Below are 25,383 nucleotides of genomic sequence, written 5' to 3'. Positions count from 1 at the left end.
TCATCTGGGTACATCTTGATTTGATTGTAACCTAAAAACCCGTCCATGAAGGACATTCTCTCAAATCCGCACGTGTTGTCAATAATAACATCCATGATCGGCGATGTTCCGGTCTCTGAAGTCGATACAGATCCTGATTTTCTCGTTCTTTTTAAGGACCGATACGATATTTTCTAGCCAATCGGGATGTTGTTCTTCCCTGATAAAACCCGAGTCAATTAGTTTTTTAACTTCAGAATCGATTGCTTCCATAATTTGCGGACGAAACTATCTTTGCTGTTGCTTGATAGGTTTTGCATACGGTTTGATATTAAGGCGATGAACTGCCACATTTAGATCAAGTCCTAGCATATTTTCGTAATTCTGGGCGAAAACATCTATATATTCCCTGATGAGGGCAATCAACTCTTCCTTCTCGTCTGGTGGAAGACTGACGAATATTAGATTCGGATTCGCTTCGTCATCCATGTTTACTTGGACCACTTTGTCTTCGGTAGGAGGTTCTCTTTGGTCGAACCGATCCCCATACTGAATATTCAAGTGATGGATCCATGGGTCTTCCCCAGTTGGCAGTTGATCGTCTTCCTCCATTGTGATGGGATCGACTGTGGCCATGTTTGACATCAGCCCTTTGAACACCTCTCCAAGGCTGACGTCAGAGTCCAAGCCTGAAGAATCTTATGAGTATCCATCATTATTTACTAATTAGTCAACAATCTGCTAGCAACATTCGTCATCGGATAAAGAGATATAGCCTAAACCTCTTCTGTGGCCATAATAATTGTCGGGTTTTCCCTTAGGGACACAAGCGACTTTGGTCGGAACTCGAGGACCTCGGCCGAAACAAAAACCCTTCCCAAGTGTGAAGTCATATCCCCATTTTTCCATGAGGTTACATGCTTTTGGTCCATATTTGAACAAGTGAGGACCTGGTTTTTCATCATTACTATCTTCCTTCGAGAAGAGATTGGATGGTGGAGATTTTTCTCCTTTGCCGAAGACTATCTCTTTTTTCACCCCCCGCCTTGGCTGCAAGGACAAGAGTTATTCCGAATGAATCTTGAATACACTTCTTTTTCATAGAAGATGACCGAAGCGGCATATATATATCGGGGTTATTGTACAGCCCCTACATTACATTATCAAGACAATGCGTGTACTCTAAATCATTATTTATTACGTCATCGCCAAGTTGCTAATTACAACTACTATATAATGATTCTTCATCATCAAGATTGATTACAAAGGGTAGAACGTTATTTAATACAAAACCACCATCGTGTTAAACATCATCAAAACATTATTGTTAGACCCTAAGGGGGGGGGGTGATTAGGGTCTTATGCTAATCTAATCCGATTATATGCCAATTAAAACTAATTAACAAGTTATCCTAGCAAGTATGAAATACCACCGGATATATGAGCTAGGATAAGCAATGTAAACAATGAGATATATCCTATATGATGAAATATATGCAAGGATATATAAGCTAGCACAAGATGATATATCCTACCAAAGAGATATACAATATGATATATGTAAGGATATGCAAACACAAGGGTAACATAAACAAATGAGATAGTGGATGAAATAAACAATGAGAGAAAGGCTATAAAGACGAACAAATATAAGTGCTAAGCCAAACTCAAACAAGCAATATGATCACGGAGTTCGGACCTTCCGTCCTACGTCTCTGCTCCCCACTCCCGGGGAGAAATCCACTATCACAACCCGGTTTAGAAGCCGGAACTTCTACACACTCGGTTTACAAGTTTACCGAAAACTCTCACACAACAAACACTATGCAATCACACTCTACACCCACACAAGTGTTGGACCTAGCCGTGTCTCCCTCAAGTGCTCGGTTACAACCTCTCCCTAGGCTCGTCACCCTACGCCACTCCTCTTGGAACGATCCCCGACTCTCACCACACACTCCTCTCGGTGTACAAGTGTATTACAAAGTGAATATCACAATTAGGCTCAATAAAAGTTTGTTCTCTACTATGGATGAGAACACAATGAAAGCACAACTCAATGTTACAATCTCTCACAACCCTAATATACTATGTATGCATATACAATAAGCTCAAGTGGGTGTGTGTAACAATGAGTGAAATCAAATCTAACTCAAATAGCAAACTAGCAATAAGAATATGAAAATCAATAATAAAATTGCTAGAGAAAAGAGTTAGAAAACTTCTCTAAAACACAAAGAAGATGATGAAGAAGATTGAGAAAGAATCCCTCAATCTGTAGTGAAGCTTCCTCCTTTGTAAACAAAACCCAAACTTAAAACAACCAGTAAAACCACACTTAAACCCTTGTTTAAAAACTTATTTAAAAGCTTCTTATCTATCTTAGAACTGAGATCAATGGGGGTATTTATAGCCTCCCAAAACCTTAGCCAAAAAACCCCAAACAAATAACAAGAAAAACCCCAGCCAACGGTAACAAAAATAACCGCTGGAAAGAATCTGATTGAGCAGCGGTCGACCGAAAAAATTTGCGGTCGACCGCGATCCAGATCCCAATCTGAGAAAACGAGCAGAGACTTATTCGGTCGACCGGTGCGGTCGACCGATGGAAATTTCGAGCTCTCGGTCGAATCGCGGAGTTGCGGTCGAGAACCGCGAGAGAGGCTTGTGGTTGCCTCACTGACGAAGAGAACATAGGTTGCGGTCGACCGATGCAGTCGACCGAGAAACTGATATATTCTAAAAACTGATTTGCTGATTTTAAAACCCTGTTTAAAATTCCAAAAAATGTAAAACTTTGGGAATGATTGTAACATGATAAAATAACATGCTAGCAAATGACTGGTTTCAAAAAGGACTTCCCAATGAAATATATCATAATTTTACAAAATAGGCCAAAACATGAAAATGTAAACATGTGAATTTTGATATTTTGGCTAAACCATGTTTTAAAACTTTACACAATGATTTTGTAGACTTAATAAAATATGTATATGGATTATTGTTAAGTCCAAAAACTAAGAAAACAATATTTTCACAGAAATTGCATATTCTATGCAATATATACTAAAACAACAAAAATAAATATAAAACATGTGATTTCATATTTATTAAACATGAAAACTCAAAAAACACGTGTATGTATATATATAATATATATATGCATAAAAACCTAAAAATTATGTATATATATATATATATATATATATTATATATTATATATATATATATATAATATATATATATATATATATATATATATATTATATATATATATATATATATAATATATATATATATATATATATATAAGTATATATATATAGTGAGTATAAACGAAGAAACCAATAAATGTGTGTGTATAGATATTGAGCTTAACGTACTTAACACATATAATATAAAACCTATACTAAGTTACCCAAGCTAGATCTAGATCTTCAATAAGCTCGACTTGGTACACTTGCGGATGAAGCTTGAACTTGATCTTTAACTTAAATTGTATGAGCTTCACCGACATTCCGCCAACCTCCTTTGGATATGATCGTTGAAGCTCTATTCCATCCATCCTCCAACACGTTGTTTGTTTATAATAAATAGAAATATACCAACACTAGACAAACAAACATTAGTTGTAAATTGTTTGTTAAACATCATCAAAACAAGAAGGCCAACAATCTCTCCCTTTTTGATGATAACAAACAATTTACAAAAAGGATATATGCATGAAAGGAAATGAATATACAAAGTATAATATATCATGCATATAAATAAGAAAGAATATACTCACAATATTCCCCCCCCCCTTTGACAACATCAAAAAGGGGAAAACCATAAAGAATGAAGAGAGCGAAGGCTCCCCCTACAAATAAGCATAGGTGAGTATAAAACAAGTATAGGGATTGCTCCCCCTATCAAAATGCCATATAGAATATATGCAATAAAGATCATGGCAAACATATGTGAGCAAGCATAGATAGAAAAATGCTAAACACTCCTCACATACAAAAAAAGATAATGAGAACGCATATGAATATATCAAAATTAAAAATAGTGTCTCATATCAAAGAACATAAAAACCATATGTAAAGGTAGATTTATGAAATCAAAAGAAAAAGAGCATGAGAATCATGCAAAATGTTTTCAAATGAAAACAAATCAATCAAATGAAATCATAAATCAAAATTTAAATCATAAAATCAAATATCAAGAGAGACAATTATATCTAGCTCTTGAGCTAGTATCAACCCATATAAATATTTTAGAATCCGGTAAACAATATTTGGGAATAAACACCCAATGACTCCGGAGGGTTATATAAACATAGTCCTCTCATGAAAACAAATCAAATAATCATGAAAACAAAAGATTTGATCAATAAAAAGAATTATTTTCATAAAAATTTAAAATACATTTTTCGAAACCAAGAAAAAGAAAAATAAAAGTACTAAAATTCTTAGCTTAAAAATTATTTTAGCACCCAAGTATTCTTGGTGTCGGTTTGTTTAGGCACATGACCCCTATCATTAAAGCTCAAAGCCCTAGGGTTATGAACCCTCTTGGGCACATATGGTGTACTAACATGGTCAAAACAATATTCATTCAAATGACCCTTCCGATTGTAATTTGTGCAATAAAAGAGACCCATTTGTTTTTGTGGGCCATTAGCTCGTGCACGAGAATCATTTGCAAATAAAAATTTTCTTTTAAAATTATTTTGCAAATGAGAAATATCATTAAACAAAGGTGGTCTTTTTGGAGCAAATTGCAAATTTGGAGCATTTTGCAAATCAAAACAAAATTTAGCAAGATGTCCAAACCTACCACAAACATCACATTTAAAAATATGTGGTCTACTATATACATCTGGCAAACATGATTTTCTTTTCAAATCAAAACAATATTCGGCCAAATGACCAAAACAACCATAATGATCACACTTGAACACACTAGCATGCTTATGATGAACTTTGTGAGAATGAGCATGTGAATGTGTAAGTGTACAAGATGAAGAAGCTACATGAGATGCACAAGGAGCATTAGAATTCTTATGTTTGTGTGCAACCTTTTCGGCCACAAATAGAGCATTTATAAATTTTGCTATATATGTGTGCATGATGAGTAGATGATGACTTAGACTTGGCACACATATCCATAAGCCTCTTATGATTATTAATGCATGTTTTCAAAGTTGAATCTAAAGATAAAATGCTTTTATTCATAAGATTCAAATATTTAGTTTTAGGCACATATGCATTTTTAGAAGTAGAACATAAATAGTTATTTATAAAAGAAGCAGTATCATTTTGTATGTTCTCTACTTCTAACATGGCATTATCTTTTTCATGAGTTAACTTGGCAAAGTTTGAAAGCAAAGAATCATGATCCGATTTTAATTTTTCATTGTTTTCTTTAAGGATCATATTTTCGTTAGAAATAATATCAAACTTAGAAGTTAAAGACTCATGATCGGATTTAAAAATTACATGCTTGCTTTGTAAATTAATGAAATCATTTTGCAATTTGGTAAAGGCATGCAATAATTTTTCACTAGCACAAGCAAGTTCATCACTAGATAAATCATTAGTGGTTTCGAACTCGCAAACCTCACTAGGGCTATCGCCTAGTGCGCGTGTGCATGACGCTCCATATGAACTTGAAGCTGGATCCTCCAAAGCTTGTTCCAAGTCTCCTTGATGCGCTTCTATGAATTTCCATAATGTATAAGCGCTATCAAAAGAATCAAGCTTGTTAGACATAAATGAATCAAATGCATTTAATAAAAATTCTAACATAAGCTTGTTCATAATAAACATCTTTTTATCATGTTTGCTCCACTTGGATTTCTCCAACGTGGGCACAATATAAGCACAATAAATGACTTCCCATAAATCGATATTTTTAGATTGAACAAATCATTTGAATCTAAAACACCATTGAGCATATGGAAAAAACATTGAATTTAGGAGCAATACTAGAATCATAGCCTAAACAAGATGCATCATTCATATCCATAATTTGTAAAAATATGCAAGCAAGATACAAATACAATTAAAACAATATTAGCATAAAAATAAAACTTGGATCTTTAACTCAAGGCGATTAGACCTTAAATCAAAGAGCACCAAGCTTTGATACCAATTGTTAGACCCTAGAGGGGGGTGATTAGGGTCTTATGCTAATCTAATCCGACTATATGCCAATTAAAACTAATTAACAAGTTATCCTAGCAAGTATAAAATACCACCAGATATATGAGCTAGGATAAGCAATATAAACAATGAAATATATCCTATATGATGAAATATATGCAAGGATATATAAGCTAGCACAAGATGATATATCCTACCAAAGAGATATACAATATGATATATGTAAGGATATGCAAACACAAGGGTAACATAAACAAATGAGATAGTGGATGAAATAAACAATGAGAGAAAGGCTATAAAGATGAACAAATATAAGTGCTAAGCCAAACTCAAACAAGCAATATGATCACGGAGTTCGGACCTTCCGTCCTACGTCTCCGCTCCCCACTCCCGGGGAGAAATCTACTATCACAACCCGGTTTGGAAGCCAGAACTTCTACACACTCGGTTTACAAGTTCACCGAAAACTCTCACACAACAAACACTATGCAATCACATTCTACACTCACACAAGTGTTGGACCTAGCCGTGTCTCCCTCAAGTGCTCGATTACAACCTCTCCCTAGGATCGTCAACCGACGCCACTCCTCTTGGAACGATCCCCGACTCTCACCACACACTCCTCTCGGTGTACAAGTGTATTACAAAGTGAATCTCACAATTAGGCTTAATAAATGTTTCTTGTCTAACTATGGATGAGAACACAATGAAAGCACAACTCAATGTTACAATCTCTCACAACCCTAATATACTATGTATGCAAATACAATAAGCTCAAGTGGGTGTGTGTAACAATGAGTGAAATCAAATCTAACTCAAATAGCAAACTAGCAATAAGAATATGAAAATCAATAATAAAATTGCTAGAGAAAAGAGTTAGAAAACTTTTCTAAAACACAAAGAAGATGATGAAGAAGATTGAGAAAGAATCCCTCAATCCGCAGTGAAGCTTCCTCCTTTGTAAACAAAACCCAAACTTAAAACAACCAGTAAAACCACACTTAAACCCTTGTTTAAAAACTTATTTAAAAGCTTCTTAGCTATCTTAGAACTGAGATCAATGGGGGTATTTATAGCCTCCCAAAACCTCAGCCAAAAAACCCCAAACAAATGATAAGAAAAACCCCAACCAACGGTAACAAAAATAGCCGTTGGAAAGAATCTGATTGAGCGGCGGTCGACCGAAAAAATTGAAAACGAGCAAAGACTTATTCGGTCGACCGGTGCGGTCGACCGATGGAAATTTCGAGCTCTCGGTCGACCGCGGCGGTCAACCGACAAACTCTCTACTGCCCACTGACGAAAGAACATAGGTGCGGCCAACAGAGAACTGATATATTCTAAAAAACTGATTTGCTGATTTTAAAACCCTGTTTAAAAATTCCAAAAAATATAAAACTTTGGGGAATGATTGTAGACATGATAATAAACATGCTACAATGACTGGTTTTCAAAAAGGACTTTCCAAATGAAATATATCATTATTTTACAAAATAGGCCAAAACATGAAAATGTAAACATGTGAATTTTGATATTTTGGCTAAACCATGTTTTGAAACTTTGCACAATGATTTTGTAGACTTAATAAAATATGTATATGATTATTGTTAAGTCCAAAAACTAAGAATACAATATTTTTACATACATATATATACAAAGAAACCAATATATGTGTGTGTATAGATATTGAGCTTAACGTACTTAACACACATAATATAAAACCTATACTAAGTTACCCAAGCTAGATCTAGATCTTCAATAAGCTCGACTTGGTACACTTGCGGATGAAGCTTGAACTTGATCTTTAACTTGAATTGTATGAGCTTCACCGACATTCCACCAACCTCCTTTGGATATGATCGTTGAAGCTCTATTCCATCCATCCTCCAACACGTTGTTTGTCTATAATAAATAGAAATATACCAACACTAAACAAACAACATTAGTTGTAAATTGTTTGTTAAACATCATCAAAACAAGAAGGCCAACACATCGTAATCAAGCCCAGCTTCGGTATCAGCTTCTTCTCCGCTGTTCGTACCTTGGGCCGATGGTTCAGTATCAGATTTAACACCGTAAAGAATGGAGTCGGTAAAGTAATTTTCCAACCCCTTAAACGGTTTCTTATCCGTGACTACCATCTTGACCTCATTATTAGCGTATACACATTTGAGACACTGATGGAGGGTGGAGAGGACTATAACATTACTATGGATCCAAGATCCACCCAATAGTAAGTTATAGGAAGTCTCTGCGTCGATCACATAGCACGTGACTTTGGATTTTAAGTCTCTAAGTTGGCACTTCACTCGGATCTTACACAATGGTCTGGACCCACTAGTATTAAATCCGTAGATAATGGCGCCTGTCGAAGCTAACTTGCTGGCAGGGATTCTGAGATTGTACATCAATCGGAGTGGCATGATGCTGACAGTGGAACCCGGTTGACAATGCTGGAGTCGATGTATCCGGTGAAGTACAAAGGCCTATCATGCTTCGAGTTTCTCACTTGCATGTCATCCTTGGTGAAGGTGATACAAGGGAACTGCTTGGCCTCCAAACTGCAATGTTGAGCTGGTGGCTCCGGCTCTTCGGGGACTGGTTGTTAGTTGTTTGTTGCTGGGGCTTCCCAGCAGGTGCAGGGGGGTTGTAATTATCCCCAACTCAGATAATGTTTTAGCATTTGGATCAGAGACTTCGGGATATTTATTGTGGTATTTGTTCCCGCTCATGGTAGAAAAGACTTCATGTTTGTCTTCTGAAAGTGATAAGGTAGGGATACCTTCATCATCTTTCTTAGGGATTGCTGTGGCAGGGCAGCAGGTTTTGCCTTTACTCTTGGACTTCTTCTTGGATGAGGACCCCATCCATTGTTCATCTTTGAGCAAATCTGTATGGACTCAAAGAATTTCACCATTAGGAACCATGTGCTGCACAAGCCCCTTCTGGCGTTGTCCATGGGGATCGTCGTTAATGGTTTTCATCTCTACCTTTAACACGGACTCTGGCTGAAACCATGACGGAGGGTCAAAACCGAAACTGATAGAAACCACATTTGCGCCCACCTTCTTCTCTTTGGGCTGCTTTGTAGTGATGATGCTAACGTCGATCAAGGCTTGGATCTTGTCCTTAAGGGTGTAGCATATCTTAATGGGATGATGGACCCGCTTGTGAAATGCATAATATTTTGGTTCCGTTGTCCTCTTGGCTTCCTCCTTGTTAGAGATTGAAGGAAATTTGATTTTGTTGTTATTCAGGAGGTATTTGAAGATAGCAGGAACTTCATATTCCTTAAAGGAGTATTCTTTCGGGAATTTTGGTTCAGAAGTCTTTTTGCTGCCTTTGAGGTCGTTGTTGCCACTAAGAGGGCGATTTCTGTGGCACTTGCTATTACGATTGTAGTTAGAATATTTGATTCATGTCTACTGCATTCACCGGCATCCTTCCTTTACCACAAGGGACAAAGTTTTGCTTCGGAGCACTAACCGTCGGTTGACCTCTTTCAGCCTTCTTCCGTTTGAGGAAGCATTCGGCTTACTCTCCGTGCACCTTTAATTCTTTCTAGGTTTTAGATGGTGTCACTACCATAGCTTCCAGAACATCCAAAGAAAGGTTATTATGACATGTTTGGAGAATAAACTCCTCTGTGACCTGATCTCAACAATTCATTGCCTTATTCCGGAAGCGCTTGATAAAGTTGTCGACTGACTCTCCGTCTTTTTTCTTTTCATCGAACAATGTCCCGATTGACACTTCAGTGTCGTCGTCGAAGAAGTTTGTGAGGAACATGCTTTCCATGTTGTCCTAACTGTTGATGCTCCCCGGCTTAAGATGACGATACCACTCGAAGGAGGCTTCGCGAAGGGTGTCGACGAACTATCGGACCATCAAAGGTTCGTTGCCAGAGATCACGCCGAGGTGTGATTTTAAAATAAATTAGATGCTGAGTGAGCGATCCTCTCCCGTTAAACAGAGTGAAGTTAATTAAGTTAAACTTCGCCAAATACAGAATCGATTCCCACTCTCTCGAATACGGACACGGGATGCCGGTCTTCTTCACCTCTTGAGCAGACATCAAAGAGTTGATTTTGCTCTTGATGTCCTTCATCTTCTTATCTTCACCTACATTTTTCTTTGGGGTTGCTGAGAAGGTTAAGGAGATTCCACTGGACCACTCCTAGGGTTATTGTCGTTGGAGGGAGTATCAACATTGATATTTTGATCTACTTCGGAGTCGCCAACTACTTCGTTAGTATTGTTGCGACGACTGGATTTAGCCTACTAATTCAACAAGGGTTGAAGTTGTTGGGCATGTAACTCCCTCATGCGCTACATATTCAACTCTATTACCATCTTCTTCTCAGCTCTGAGCTCTTCTTTCTACTTAGCTAGAGCATTTTCGAGCATTTGAGCTAACCGGTCGAGAGTGATGGTGAACGCCTCCCGAACTCGTCATGTGATGGACATAGTGGCATCCGAAGCGACTGCAGAGCAAGCGTCTGGCGTTTTTTCATCTGAAGATAACCCTATGCTCATTCGTAGATTAGCCCTTGGTCTGATAGTTCCGGATCACAATCGAGTTAGACACTGGGATATTTCCAGAAAATGTTCAGGACTGAAATGCCATGTTGATTTCCCTTTTTCGGCCACGTTGATAGTGACTTCTGGGAGTTCATCATCTTGAACGGCCGGTCTTCTCTTGTAGAAACGCCTTGGCATATTGGATTTTTCCAAACTTAGTTTTTTTAGCATATTAAATTTAAACCCTTTATACCCTAAACCCAATACCCATTTCACTTAAGTAAAATTTATCTCAACCATTGATTCTAATCCCATCAATCCTAGCCACATATTTAAGAGCAAATCTTCACCATTCATTTGTTATTAATTTAATTCTAATCATACAAATTACAATTTTTATTCTAAAGAAAAATCAAAAACACAAAACCCATCTTCTTCTTCTCATAACCGATCTCTCTTCTTCCCCTCTTCAGAACCCATTGAATCCAAGTTAGGGCTTCATCAGATTTTCGTTTTTCTTCTCAAAATCTTCATCAAATACTTTGGTTTCTTCAGTTTGACAGTCTCTGTAGTCGACTACATCCAGTAATAGTCGACTAATCCAAGGGTTTCGTCCGTTTTTGGTAATTTCTCAACTTGATCTTTCTTATCTTTTGGTATATTTCTGATTTATCATGTCTAGAGCAAAGAAAGATAAGCAAGTTCATACTAATGTTAATGATGAAATCATCATATATTTAAAAAGTCCTGATTTACTTGAAGAATTTAACAAAATATCATCATATATTTAAAAAGTCCTGATTTACTTGAAGAATTTAACAAAATATCCACATTTGAAGTTCTTCCAGGACGATTTGTGAAATTTGATGATTTTATCCCATGGAATTTTGGATCATATTTTGAAAATATGGGGTTACTTGAATTATTCTCTCCTGAAAATAGAAAACCCACATATCCTTTTCTGGTTCAATTGCTCTATACTAATATAGAACGTATAGAAACTATTAGTGGAACTGAAAAGCTTAGAACTCTTGTCAAAGGAGTAAAAATTGACTTGACTTCTAAGTCAATTGGAAAAATTTTTAACATTCCTTTTCGAGGAGTCTCTCTTAGGTCAATCAGAATAAATGATTCAGAATTGCTATCCAATCATATTTTTCTTCATGGTTATAGTAAACCATTGAATAATTCAAATAAGCTACGTCCAATTCCTCGTTTCATTGCCCGAATCTTAGCCTATAACCTGTTTCCAAAAACTGAAAGTTTCCAATTCATTTCCCTAGACTTAGCAAAAGCATGATATGCTATAATGGGGAATATCCAAGTTAATTGGGCTGAAGTTTATTTTGATAATCTTCTGACAATACCAAAGGGTTTCTTCCTTACGATGCCTTTTTAACAAAAATATTTGATAAATTTCATGTTGATATTAAGTCTGAAAATTCTGTCGTTCGTTCCATTGAATTCTTCGATTCTAATGCCCTAACTAGGATGAAATTAACAAACTTTGAAATTCACCAAGATGAACCTCAACATCAACCTGAAACAAAACATCAACCCCAACCACAAAACACTAATGAAGCTGGACCCTCCTCCTCTCATATTCCACCACCAATACCACAAATGCATGAATCCTCTTGTTTCTCAGATGCATAATACAATACAATGTCTGCTAGAATACTAGATTTGGAAGTGGGTCAGAAAGCCTTGTTTGATCAAAATGTGCTCATGCTAAAAAATCAAGAGGCCTTAACCAACAAATTTGATATTCTGGAGATGAAGTTTGACACAATGAATATGAAGTTTGATACCTTGGATATGAAGCTCAGTGCTTTCTTTCAAGGACATCAACCACCTCTAGCACCTTAGAAGATTACGCATGCATCATTTAGATTTGTTTGGATAATTTTATGTTTAGTGTTAAAACAATGGTAATATGTGTTATGTTGGTTGTTTGAGTTTGAATGTCACAAACTATGTCGTAGTTATTTTTTTTAAGACATATGTAATATGTGTTGTGTTGCTAATATGTTGCTTTAACTTTAGTATGTTTTATGGGATTGAATTTTATGTTGCGTTTATGATGATTAAAAAGTTAATTCATGTGCTATATATATTTTAAACAGATTATGGTGATGAACATTGTGGAACTTTTGGTTTTTATGGGAAGTCTTTACCTACCTATTTGGATGGGTGAAGTTATGGACTATGTTCATAATCTGAATGATCTGTTTGAAGTGCTAGCTCATGAAGAGGAAATTATGATATGTTTAGGATAGTTATATATTTCTTTTTGCTAATGACAAAGGGGGAAAATGTTTTCAGAATTTATGTTTTATAGACTCAACAATATGAATTGTAGACTCTAATGTGCTTTTATACAGGGGGAGTAAGTATATTTGTTTATCAAAGTTTTTAGTTTTTAAATATACTTACATATGCATAAATTATTTGTCATCATCAAAAAGGGGAAGAATGTTGGATATCATGTCCCCATGATATAATTTTGATGATAACAATTTATTCATATTGAGAATCACTATGTGTGTTATACATTTGCACTAACATTTAATTACAACTTTCAACATAAAAAATGAACAAGTGCAATATGAGTTCAAGGCATTATGAAGTAAAGAAGATAAAGAACAAATACATCAATGTAATGAACAAGTGCAATATGAGTTCAAGGCATTATGAAGTAAAGAAGATAAAGAACAAATACATCAATGTAATTTTTACATTTATCTTTACTTAGAATTTTTGTACAAGCCTTGATCACTCACACACACACACACATAGAAATTAGAACACACTAACACAGACTTAGTGTGTTGGTTAACAATAGAAATCCCCTATGTTAACAATTAGAGTTTTTAGTTTATCATTAAGTCTAAAAATAGTTCATACATAACATTTTTACTCTTTAATAGTCGACTAATAAGAATAATAATCGACTACTGTAGTCTAAGTTCAAGATATAAGTTTCTATAAAACTACAGAGTAGTCGACTACTAAGAATTATAGTCGACTACTCAGCTTTAAATTTTGATTTACAGAACTTCAGTTTTACAGAGTAGTCAACTACAAGTAAATATAGTCGACTACTGAGCTTTGAAAATTGTTTTACAGAATAGTTATTTTATAGTGTAGTCGACTACTAACAATTATAGTCGACTACTGATATTTGATTTTTGTTTTCCAGACTTTCTGTAATACAGAGTAGCTGACTACTAAGAAGAATAGTCGACTACTAAGTTTCAGTTTCTAAATTCCAGACTTTCTGTATTATAGAGTAGTCGACTACTACGCATTATAGTTGACTACTAATGCAGTTTTTCTGAATGTTAATGTTTGAATTATTGACAGTTTATAGCCGTTTTTAAACGTTTTTAAAGTTTAAAAACTTGTCTTTGCAAGGGCTATAAAAATGTTATATGTTAAAAAAAAATGATACATGATTATATACCTATAAGCTTCATTCTTTGTGCATTTTTTCAAAAGTCAAAAATTTTAGATTTCAGTAAGTTTTGAGAAAAAGATCTTTACTGAAATTGCCTTTGATCGTCATTCAAAATACATTTTATTTTGGCAATTTCCAGAGGTTAAAAGTATTCCTAAGCCACTGCTACACAACACTTCAAATCAATGCTTATAGGAATTGAGTTGTTTAATTCAAGGAAAGTTCTCTCGGTTTGAGAGAGGTTGATCTCATGGTCTAGAGATCAGTGTGTAATTGGCAAGGGTCTGTCAATTGGTGTTGCAATTTGCAGGGACTTACAAATTGGTCAAGTTTGATTTTAATTTTGTACTTGATACAAAATTATAGTGAAAATCTCAAATGAGATTTGCTTGGGGACTGGATGTACACCAGATTGGTGGAATCAGTATAAAAACTCTTGTTTGTGATTGTGATTTTCTGAGATTAGTGAACGGACAGTGAGAATCCGTTTCTCGGGTACTTATTTTCCGAGTTTTGTTCGTACTCCCAGCCCGATAGTACAACTCATCGGCATGATTACCGGAGCAACCTATCGTGTGCTGGCATGATTTCCCAGGTATAACGTCATCATCTTCCGATGAACATACTTCCCTTTAGGAGTATAATGCCTCATCGGCGTTCTCAAGAGTCACTTGTTTGGAACCACGCCTTCGTGAGCGTGGGGCTTCAACGGGCTCTTGGACTTCAACTCGTAATTCGAGGCAAGCGGTCACAAGTACCTTCTTAATATGGGAAGTCTTTGACTTGTTGGGAAGACGCGCACGACCCCCAATTTGACAAATTACTTGGTGTTCATTCACCGGACCCAAGCGCTCTTTAAACAGGACTTTTGCCTCGACCCTCTGTAGGTGTAAATTTTGATCTCCCGAAACAGGGATTTTGTTTGTATTGATAAGAATATCTTATTACAAACTAATGAATCGAAATTACAATAGAAGCGGAGGGAAGGCCCTCCTTGTTTAACGTGAGGACTTTGGTAGCTATAGGACACCTCGCTCGGTTCTCGCACCGAGTCTGCTTCCCTTGGACTGTTCGCGGGAAAAATTGTGTTCTTCATTGATGTCATTGCACACTCTTTGATAACAGTTAATTGATTACAAAGATCCGGTCTTTTTATAAGATCCGGTTACAACGAAATAAAAGAAAAAGAAATAAAAATTATAACTTTCCTTTTTCGAACGAATCGCAAGATCCTGTTTTGCGGTCTCTTGCTTTTGTGGGTTCTTTGCCAACGCCGGGGTTAATCCGTGGACCACCGCGTAATCTAGATCCGGTCGGATCTACACGATTTGACGGGTGTTATCTCACTAAGAAAATAACAGCTGGGGGTACTATTTCACCAAGGAAATAATAGCCTTTAGTTCTCGGGATCAAAGGCCAAGCTTTGATCCGGAGTATTACTTCGTGTAGATCTCAGATCTGATCTCTCTCTCTCGAACTCCTGCCTTTTGTGATGTGGATGCTCGCCAAGAACCAGATCTGAATGTCCAAGTCTTCAAATCTTCAAAACTCCAAGCTCAATTCTCAATTCGGCAGAGTTTCAGCTCCAGAAGTTCCAACCTTTCACAAATGAGCCATGCCCCTCTATTTATAGTGGCTCGGTTTTGGCCGAGTCCTCCAGGTGTTGTGTCCGTTGTCTGGTTTTGCGCTTCGTCTGAGTTTCATCGCTGATCTGGACTCTGATATGACAGTCTGGATCCCGATATGGCAGTAAATCCGTTTCGGTGTTCGAGTTCGAATCCGTTCTACAGTTGGATGACTCGTTGACTCACCGAACAGTTAGCTTGATTCTGCACGCGAGTGGATCTATTCCGTTGCTTGCGTGCGATTCGTTAACCTCGTCGCCTCGTTAATCCGCTTTGTTGCGTGTCACTTGGCTTTGGTGTTGTGGACTGACGCTCGTGTTTAGATACGTCACCCGATGGTTCGTCGGTTTGTGCCGAGCTGTGCTAAGGGACCTATAAGAAGTTTTATACGCCTACAGATACCCCCTCCAAAGTATTTCAGTCTCGTTCTTTTATAGAAGAGTCTGGAATACTTTGGATATGATTGTCCTAACCTTCAGTCGGTGTAACGGGACCTTGGAATGGCTTCTGTTCTTGATTCCTTCAATCCTTCAGGCTATTCGATGCTTTGTCGAATGTCTGTAAGAGTTCCGGTGCTGCATTTATTGTCTGACCATTGTCGGAATTTTAAACTTGAAGTCGATTCCTAATTTTCTGATCTTTAGCTCGTGTTTGTTGGTTCAACATAGAACTGACCATCGATTGTTGGCGTTGAGTTCTCATTTGCGACGCGTTATCCGACGTGGTGTTGTTGAGTTATTCTTAAGAATATTTTTTAGGAAAAATATCCTCCAGGAACTTCTCAACCAAAAATATAGGGAATAGTTTATACTCTTATACCTTATTGGAGTAATTTCTGTGCCCGAATGAGCTGAACCGGCCTGATAATGAGCCAAAAGGTAGTAATTCGGCTCAAAAAATATTCTGATCCTTCCGAATGTGCGGGAGAGGTAAGAATAAACCAAGGACTGAACCCTCGGTCGATTTGAAGTTATTTCGATGCTCGATTCGGCTTCAATTTGAATTCTGGTTCAAATTTGGTTCAAACTGGTTCAACCTGGTTCAAGACTGGTTTGTTCGCGTGGAAAACTGTTATCTTTTTCATTGAAATGATTGTTATCTTGGGTTACAAAGATCCGGTCTTTTATAGATCCGGTTACAACTAAATCAAAGAAAAAAAAATAAAAATTACAACTTTCCTCTTGTGAACAAATCGCAAGCTCCTGTTTTGCGGTTGCTTGCTTGTGTGGGTTCTTTGCCAACGCCGGGGTTAATCCGTGGACCACCGCGCGATCTAGATCCGGTCGGATCTACACGATTATGCGGGTATTATTCCACGAAGGGAATAATAGCCGGGAGGGATTAATACATAATATAAATCCTAAACTAAGTTACCCAAGCTTGATCGTGATCTTCAATGAGCTCAACTTGGTACACGTTGCGGATGAAGCTTGAACTTGATCTTTAACTTGAATTGCATGTTGCTTCACCGACATTCCGCCAACCTCCTCTTGATATGATCGTGTAGGCTTAATCCATCCATCCTCCAACTACGTTGTTTGCCTAGAATAAATGCGAAAACACAAACACTAGACAAACAACATTAGAAGTAAATTGTTTGTTAAACATCATCAAAACATGAGTGTCATATCATACTCTCAAAATATGGGGTGTCATATTCTTCATAAGTGTCATGTCATAACTCCTGTGAAATGTCGCATGCAGGGTTAAGAAAGATGTCCAATACATGAATTAGATATAGAGATTTCCCAACTCATGAGATAAATGGATAATTGTCCAACACGAGGACTGAAATGGATTATAGTCCAACACAAGGACTTCTATGGATTTTAGTCCAACACGAGGACTGTGCAACTGAGCAGGCAATTAGTGATATACAAGGTATGGTTTACTTATGCAAAACTTGCACTCAACTCGTCGTGTGATTCTAGGCATGTATTTTAGGCCATCTATCATGCATAGATGCTTAGTACAACTGAAGATCAAAGTCAGATGATTGAAGTAAGCACTCGAACGAGTGTACGATACAGCAGAAACAAATAAAGCAGAATACTGTGCGGCGGTCGACCGCAGAGCCCACTCCGGTCGACCGCTCGTAGACCCGAGAACCACTGGGCTCATAAGCTGAGCGGCGGTCGACCGCAGAGGTCATGTCGGTCGACCGCCCAAAAGGCAGAAACAATTCTGCTAAAAAAATTCGCGACAGTCGACCGCCTATCCCTATGCGGTCGACCGCTGGACGGACAGAACCCTGTTCTCTGTCAGCTACCGAACTCATTCAAAAATTTGGGGATTTCTATACTCACACTACTTTAACATTTAAATAGTGAACCATGGAAATAAACAACAAGTTTAAATGATTAAAACCTCATTATCAACAATCCCAAACCTTAATCAACATGATTTTAAAAGTTCTTAAACAAATAAAAAGAAAATGAGTTTAACTCTCATAAAAGCGTTTCAGATCAAAAACTCATTAATTAAGCATCATTAGTGAACTTTTTAAGACTGAAAAATATGATTCTTGCATCCCATGCCATAAGATCTACTTATCTACACAAAAATACGATTTTGGGCTCAATAGAAACCGAATAAACTCAAATCTAAGCATAAAAACGAAAAGGGATGAAGTTGGGCGAGATGTTACTCGCCTACGACGAAAACGAAGCCCTAGATCTGGAGGGAGATGATCCCTCTCGCTGAAACCACCAAAAATCCGCTGAAAAACCCTTCAAAGCTCCTCCAAATCACCAAAGAGTGAGGAACTAGGGTTTGAGGGGAGAGAGGGGGCTAGGGTTCTGATCTCAGATGGAAAAATGGGGCTCTCTTGGGTATAATAGTATATATACTATCCCCACAACCCGACCCGAACCCGACCCGAAACCCATTAAGACCCAACACAGAAAAACTCTCTGCCTGCTGTGCGGTCGACCGCCGCGCCTTGTGCGGTCGACCGCACAGCAGGAGAAAAATCTCCTGTGTGCCCGACTGCTGTGCGGTCTACCGCCGCGCACATCGCGGTCGACCGCACAGCAGAACAACTGCCTGCTATGCCTTTAGCCTCTTTTGAACTGATTTGGACTGGTCTGGTCTGGTTCAACCTGGTCCGGTCTGGTTCAGGGCTGGTTCAAGACTGGTTCAAGGCTATAAAAGCCTCTTTTCCTTCTCCTTCTAGGGCCGGCCACCCTTTCCTCCTTCTTCTTGGATTCCTCTTCCCTCTTGCATCCTTTCTTCCTCAAATCTTCATAATTATCCTAGATCCAACTTTCCTTTGGATCTTAGGCTGAAAAATCCCTCCAAAATCTTCATACAAAAATTTCTCTCAGACCCCTCGAGCACGTGGTTCAAGCCTCTTTCAAGAGCTAATTTTTTGTCGGATCCTCGAGCTTTTCTTCAGGTAAATTCCTCCATAATTTTGGGATATTTCATGTTTAATTCAATTTATGAACTTGTGGGATTGCATGTGAGGGTTAGGATTATGATTTGGCGCCTCGAGCTCGTCTTTCAGGGGGGTAGAATTGCAATAAAAAGGGGATTTTTTTTCTGGATCTGATCCCCTAATTTATTTTGCAGATCATTATGTCGCGTGTCCTGAGAGGTCGCTCCCCTGCTGCACCGGCTGATGGCGTGCTTCCCTCGTATGCTGGTGAGCTATTTTTGACATATTTGGAAATTTACAAATTAGTCCTCTTTTTCCTGGAAATTTGCAAATTAGTCCTTTTTTTTTTACGTTGTTCTCCTTGGTGAGGCAATCGGGAAGAGCCTTGATTCTCCTTGGTGAGGATCGACGCTTTAAAGATGGGTTTTGCTTGGTCGATTCAAATCTTCCAGTATGTTGGGGCGATTTCGTGTTATTTTACACATCGTAGGTCGGTGTATGTTACCATGTTGTTTAAATGATGATGCATACCGTTCTTCCAGTGTAAGACACTCAAAGTCGTCTCTCTAATTACCCCGCGGATGATCTTATTTCGCTCTTTTACAGACTTAATTCATGGATAATTTTCTGACTCTATCTTTGTTTTGTTGCAGTCGAGTTCCCCACGGACAGTCTCTCTCCTCATGCTACTACCGGTCGTAGTGGGGATGTTTTATCTTCGGTTTCCGCCAGGCAGGCCATCGGTCCACTTCCTCGGTCAAATTCCCGTGATAGGAGGATGGTGAGTCCCGAAATCATCCTAATATCCGACGATGAAGGGGAAGAGGATCCCATTGCTGCAATTATGTCTGACCAAGAATCTGTCCTCCCGATCTCCGAATCCGTGCAGGGCATCCTCCAAAAATTAGAGAGGGTTATGCAACAAACGGCCACCGCCATTAGTTCTGGACGGGGAAAATTTTATGATTTGCTCCCTTTCATAGCAGATAGTCTTAAAGACATTCAGCGTGTAGGTGGCATCCGGCTAGCTAGACGATGTGAGTTAAGGTTGACTTGCTTAGAGGAACTCATGTATCGTTTGGAAGAGCTAGTACACTACGACCCACATAATGAGGTCACACCGCTCATGATCGATGCTCAGATTCAGAGGATGCACGAGCGTAAGGCCCGAGCGAGACGCATATCAAAGCAAGAAATCATACGGCAACATCATCTGCGGACTAAGATAGATGCTTATAACAGCATTGCTGATAGGACAGGGATTAGGACCGTCCAAGGGGAGAGGACTCTAAAAGATTTTGAGCTCGAGAGCACCAGAGTTCAAAATGTTTATAGAGGAGAGCTGGAGGTTCTTCACGCGTTGCGCTGAGAAGACGTAAACTGCCGACGCTGCCGCCGTTCTTGCTTATGCCAAGCTTCAGAAGGAAGAAGAGGAGAAGGTTTGAGCGGAACACGCAGAGAAACTTACCGCTGTTAAGGCTAAAATTGCTTCCTTCAGTTTGTTAGATCTGATTTTAGACGTCTTCTTGTATCTCCACTTGGTCTGATTTTATTAATGAAATAAAGTCTTTTCTTTAGCGCACTCCTATCTTTATCATTGTGTTTCTCTATTGATTGTGAACCCAACAGTCATAATACTTATAAGATTTTTGGCAAATCCTCAGCCATCAACCGGTTTGATAAGCCTTTATCGATTACCGTTTGAATCGGGCTAGCATACGGATTGTCTAAATCCGTTCCGCATGTGACGTTGTGCTAAGAGAGTTAACGCTCTTAGTGCTACGATATTGAATACGTAGACTTCGTCTTTCTCACGGGAATAGACTACTCAGTGACGCATGTTAGGCGTTGACTTTAGGATTTTGGGCTAATCCCCAGCCTTCAACGGATTTGATTAGCCTTTACCGACTACCGTTTGAGTTCGGCTAGCATGCGGATTTATCTAAATCCGTTCCGCATGTGATGTTGTGCTAAGAGAGTTAACGCTCTTAGTGCTACGATATTGACTACGTAGACTTCGTCTTTCTCACGGGAATAGACTACCCGGCAACGTGTGTTAGACGCTGACTTATCCCTACTTAGGCTTCGGGATAAAAAATCCCCAGAATCAGGTTTTGGAGTCTTCTTGGCTGGTAGAAGACTAACCCGGCGACACGTGTTAGGCGTCGGCATATCCTTTCTTAGGATTCAGGATAAAATTCCCCATGCGTGTAAGGCATGGATTTTGGTGTTATTAATAACAACCTACCACAATATTGAATATGTGGACGGGTGTTCTTTTTAACGGTTAAGAACTAACCGGCAGCGCGGGTTAGGCGCAGACTTATCCTTGCTTAGGTTTCAGGATAGGATACCCCAGAACCGAACTCTGGTGTCTTTTTCTATGGAGAAAGACTAAACCGGCGACGCGTATTAGGCGTCGGCATATCCTTTCTTAGGTTCAGGATGAAATTTCCCATGCGTGTAAGGCATGGATTTTGGTGTTATTAATAACAACCTGCCACAATGTTGAATATGTAGACGGGTGTTCTTTTTAACGGTTAAGAACTAACCGGCAGCGCGGGTTAAGCGCAGACTTATCCCTGCTTAGGTTTCAGGATAGAATACCCCAGAATCGAACTCTAGTGTCTTTTTCTACGGAGAAAGACTAAACCGGCAGCACGTGTTAAGCGCAGACTTATCCCTGCTTAGGATTCGGGATAAACTTCCCAGGATGAATCCTAGATTGATAAATTTTGGAAAAGATCAGTGCGGGAAAGGAATAATTTTATATTCTATTTCCCGGTCTTCTTTTTGGGTGACAGCGAACCCGAATACAAGGAAGGGAGAATTTTATATTCTATTCCCTGATTCTGGAAAGGAAGAATTTTATATTCTATTTCCAGCGCAAAAGAAACTAGAAGTGGGATCTCCACTCCGAAATCTGGAAAATCTAGATAAACCTACCTTTTATAGGATTGGTTATCTAAAGATGAGTTTTTTGTTTATCGAAATAAAATTTCAACTTAGGTTATGACTATAAGAAGGCTTAACCAAAGAGAAAGAGAAGTGAGTTCTTTCGTTTATCGAAAGGGGACTCTGAATCGAAAGTGGACCTCTTGTTCATGGAAAGAGTCAAGAGGACCAGAAAGACACTTTTGGTGGACTCACCGCCAATTGAAATTGATCAGTGAGGGATTTTGAAAATGATTTTGGGTTATCCTCTAGAATGTTAAGCGTAATATTCTTCAAGGAACTTCCCGGTAAATGAGTTATCCTGAGTGTACTAGGGATAGTACTTTTTCAGGAACTTCCCATTTATTGGCATTAATTGCCCGATGCCTTCTTGAGTAATCAGGCGATAGGCGCCGTTTGAGTAGACTGTGTCTATGACAAACGGTCCTTCCTATTTGGGTTCAAATTTACCTTTCTTCTTGGAGTTGAGAATTATCGGTCGGCGGGCAGCGAGGACCAGATCTCCTTCCTTGAAGCTTCTCTGTCGGACTCTTTTGTTAAAAGCCCTAGATATTCTGGCTTGATAAAACTCAATGTGTTGTTGAGCCTCCAAGCGCTTTTCATCCAACCTCTCGAGTTCTTCGAGACATTTTTTATGCTGTTCTTCTGTTGTCATCTCGGTTGCGAGAGCGATCCGAAGAGATGAGATTTGAATCTCCAACGGTAGCACAGCTTCACATCCGAATATGGGGTAGCTCCTGTAGGTGTGCATATGGTGGTGCGATAAGCCCAAAGTGCTTCACCGAGTTTATCGTCCCAGTCTCGTTTATTGGTCTTTACGAGCTTTGACAAAATCTTAATGATCGTTTTGTTGAACGCCTCAGCTAATCCATTCGCAGCGGGATAATAAGCTATCGACGAAACATCTTCAATTTTAAACTTGTCACAAAACCTGATGAAGACGTTGCTTATGAACTGTGGACCGTTGTCATGAATGATCCGTCTTGGCACGCCGTGTCGGTATATGACATGATGCTTGATGAAATTGATGACGTTGTTCGTCTTTACTTCTTTAAGGATCGCGAGGATGAACCGATCACCTTTGACTGAAGGGGGAAAAATAGGACCGACAATGTCCATACCCCATGTCTCGAACGGCCAAGATGTGGTTGACGTGTGCAACTGCTCTGGCGGTTGATGCATATAATTCGCATGTATCTGGCAAGCGTGGCATTCTCGTGCGTATTCGATTGCGTCACGAACCATCGTTGGCCAAAAATATCCCATTCTTCTGATTGATCATACAGTTTGGGACCAGGCTGATGCGCACCACATTCTCCTTCGTGTGCTTCCTTGAGAACTTCTTCTGCTTCTTCGTTCGAAAGGCATCGGAGTAATAAATCATCGTACCCTCTACGGTATAACGTATGGGTCTTGGTATTATAGAAGAATCTTGGTGCTCTTCGGCGGATTGATTCTCTTTCTTTTACATCCTCTGGCAAAATACCATACTGGACGTAGTCAATGATAGGAAAACGCCAATCTCGGGACTCAGACCCAATTCGAGTTGAGTTCACCTCCTTGGCACTTATGTCTCTATTATCTTCCTCTTCAATATTCATATCATATATGGGTATGCAGAGCTGATGCGTCCTCACTGTGACTAACAGCTCAGTTTTGAGAGACTGCGCAAGTGATACCGCTAGTGCTGCCAGTGCATCTGCATAAGAGTTCTGGAGACGAGGGATGTATTCAATAAAGAATTCTTCAAAAGATTCTACCATTTTGATGGCCTCCTGGTGGTACGAGATCAGGTCTTGGTTCCTGACTTCATACTCTCCACGGACTTGGTTGACTATCAATTGAGAGTCCCTAAAAGCTTCGAGATATTCGACCCCCAGCTCTTTGGCGAAACTGAGTGCAATGAGAAGCGCGTTGTACTCGGCTACATTATTGGAGCACGGACTAGTCAATGAATAAGCTCGAGGCATCACATGCTTCCCCGGGGAGATTAGGACAACCCCAACCCCGGAGGAAACTGTAGAACCTCCCGGGGTTATTACCCTATTAACTGCCCTCGAAGCACCATCGAAATATAATTGCCATACTTGTTGGTGCGACGTAGTGTTAACCTCGTGGGTTTTATCCGGCAAGTCATCATATACTTCTACCGTATCTGTGGTCGGGTTTGCCGCCAAAAGATCGCAAATTGCTTGTCCTTTGATCGACTTCTGCTGTTTGAAGTGCAAATCATATTGGGACAAGAGAAGGGCCCATTTCTCTAACCGCCAATTCATAGAGGCCGATTGCGTCATAAATACCCGTACTGGATTAACGTTGGAAATGATGTTAATCGTCTGTCCAACCAAGTAATGCTGCATCTTTTACATTGCGAATACCAATGCGAGGCATTCTTTCTCAATCATCGGATATCGAGACTCGGCGCCTATCAAGATCCGACTTAGGTAATAGCCTGCCTGTTCGTGACCATTATCATCGTCTTGTGCTAGTAAGGCACTTATCGAGTGGTTCATCACCTTGAGATAAATCAAGAACGGTCTACCTGATTTTGGTGCGACGAGAACAGGAGGATTCGTCAGATATGTTTTAATATCTTCGAATGCTTTTTGGCAGGCGTCGTGCCAGATAAAAGACACCTCTTTCTTGTTTAGTTTAGAGAATGGTTGGCACTTCCCAGAAAGATTCGAGATGAACCGCCGGATGTAAGCTAAACGCCCTTGCAATCCTCTGAGCTCTCTTAGATTTCTAGGGGGTTGCAGTTCGTGTATTGCCTTCACCTTATCAGGATCGATATGTATACCCTTAGTGGTGACGACGAATCCAAGGAATTTTCCGCTGGACATTCCCTAAACGCCCTTGCAATCCTCTGAGCTCTCTTAGATTTCTAGGGGGTTGCAGTTCGTGTATTGCCTTCACCTTATCAGGATCGATATGTATACCCTTAGTGGTGACGACGAATCCAAGGAATTTTTCGCTGGACATTCCAATGAAGGATTTAGTGGGGTTCATCTTCAATTGATGACTCCGCATGAGCTCGAATATCGTCTTCAAGTCCTTGATGTGATCCTCTTTGTTGCTGCTTTTTACAACCAAATCATCAACGTAGCATTCGACTGTTTTCCTGAGATGTTCTTGGAAAATCTTAGTCATTGCTCGTTGGTACGTGGCGTCTGCATTCTTTAGACCGAAAGGCATCACGGTGTAGCAAAAGACACCGAGGGGCGTTCTGAACGCTGTATGCTTCTCGTCATCTGGGTGCATCTTGATTTGGTTATATCCTGAAAAACCATCCATAAAAGACATTCTCTCAAACCC

The 25,383-nt window shown here is 39.1% G+C and overlaps 1 protein-coding gene across 1 annotated transcript in view; it reads right to left on the bottom strand.

The window, feature by feature from the left end:
• The window catches only part of LOC109838552 (serine/arginine repetitive matrix protein 2-like), a 40,219-nt gene continuing 15,103 nt past the window's right edge, over positions 268 to 25,383 (bottom strand). The window contains exons 58-61 of the mRNA XM_020406992.1: positions 9,119 to 9,515; positions 8,911 to 9,018; positions 762 to 1,029; positions 268 to 668 (exon numbers count right to left, since the gene is read on the bottom strand). Coding sequence (XP_020262581.1) covers positions 268 to 668; positions 762 to 1,029; positions 8,911 to 9,018; positions 9,119 to 9,515 — 1,174 coding nt within the window. The remainder of the gene's footprint in view (positions 669 to 761; positions 1,030 to 8,910; positions 9,019 to 9,118; positions 9,516 to 25,383) is intronic.

This window comes from Asparagus officinalis, chromosome 1, assembly GCF_001876935.1.
Source record: "Asparagus officinalis chromosome 1, Aspof.V1, whole genome shotgun sequence".
In the NCBI taxonomy this organism is placed as follows: Eukaryota; Viridiplantae; Streptophyta; class Magnoliopsida; order Asparagales; family Asparagaceae; genus Asparagus; species Asparagus officinalis.
Note: the sequence above shows the minus strand (reverse complement) of the source record. Positions and strands in the feature narration are given on the sequence as shown.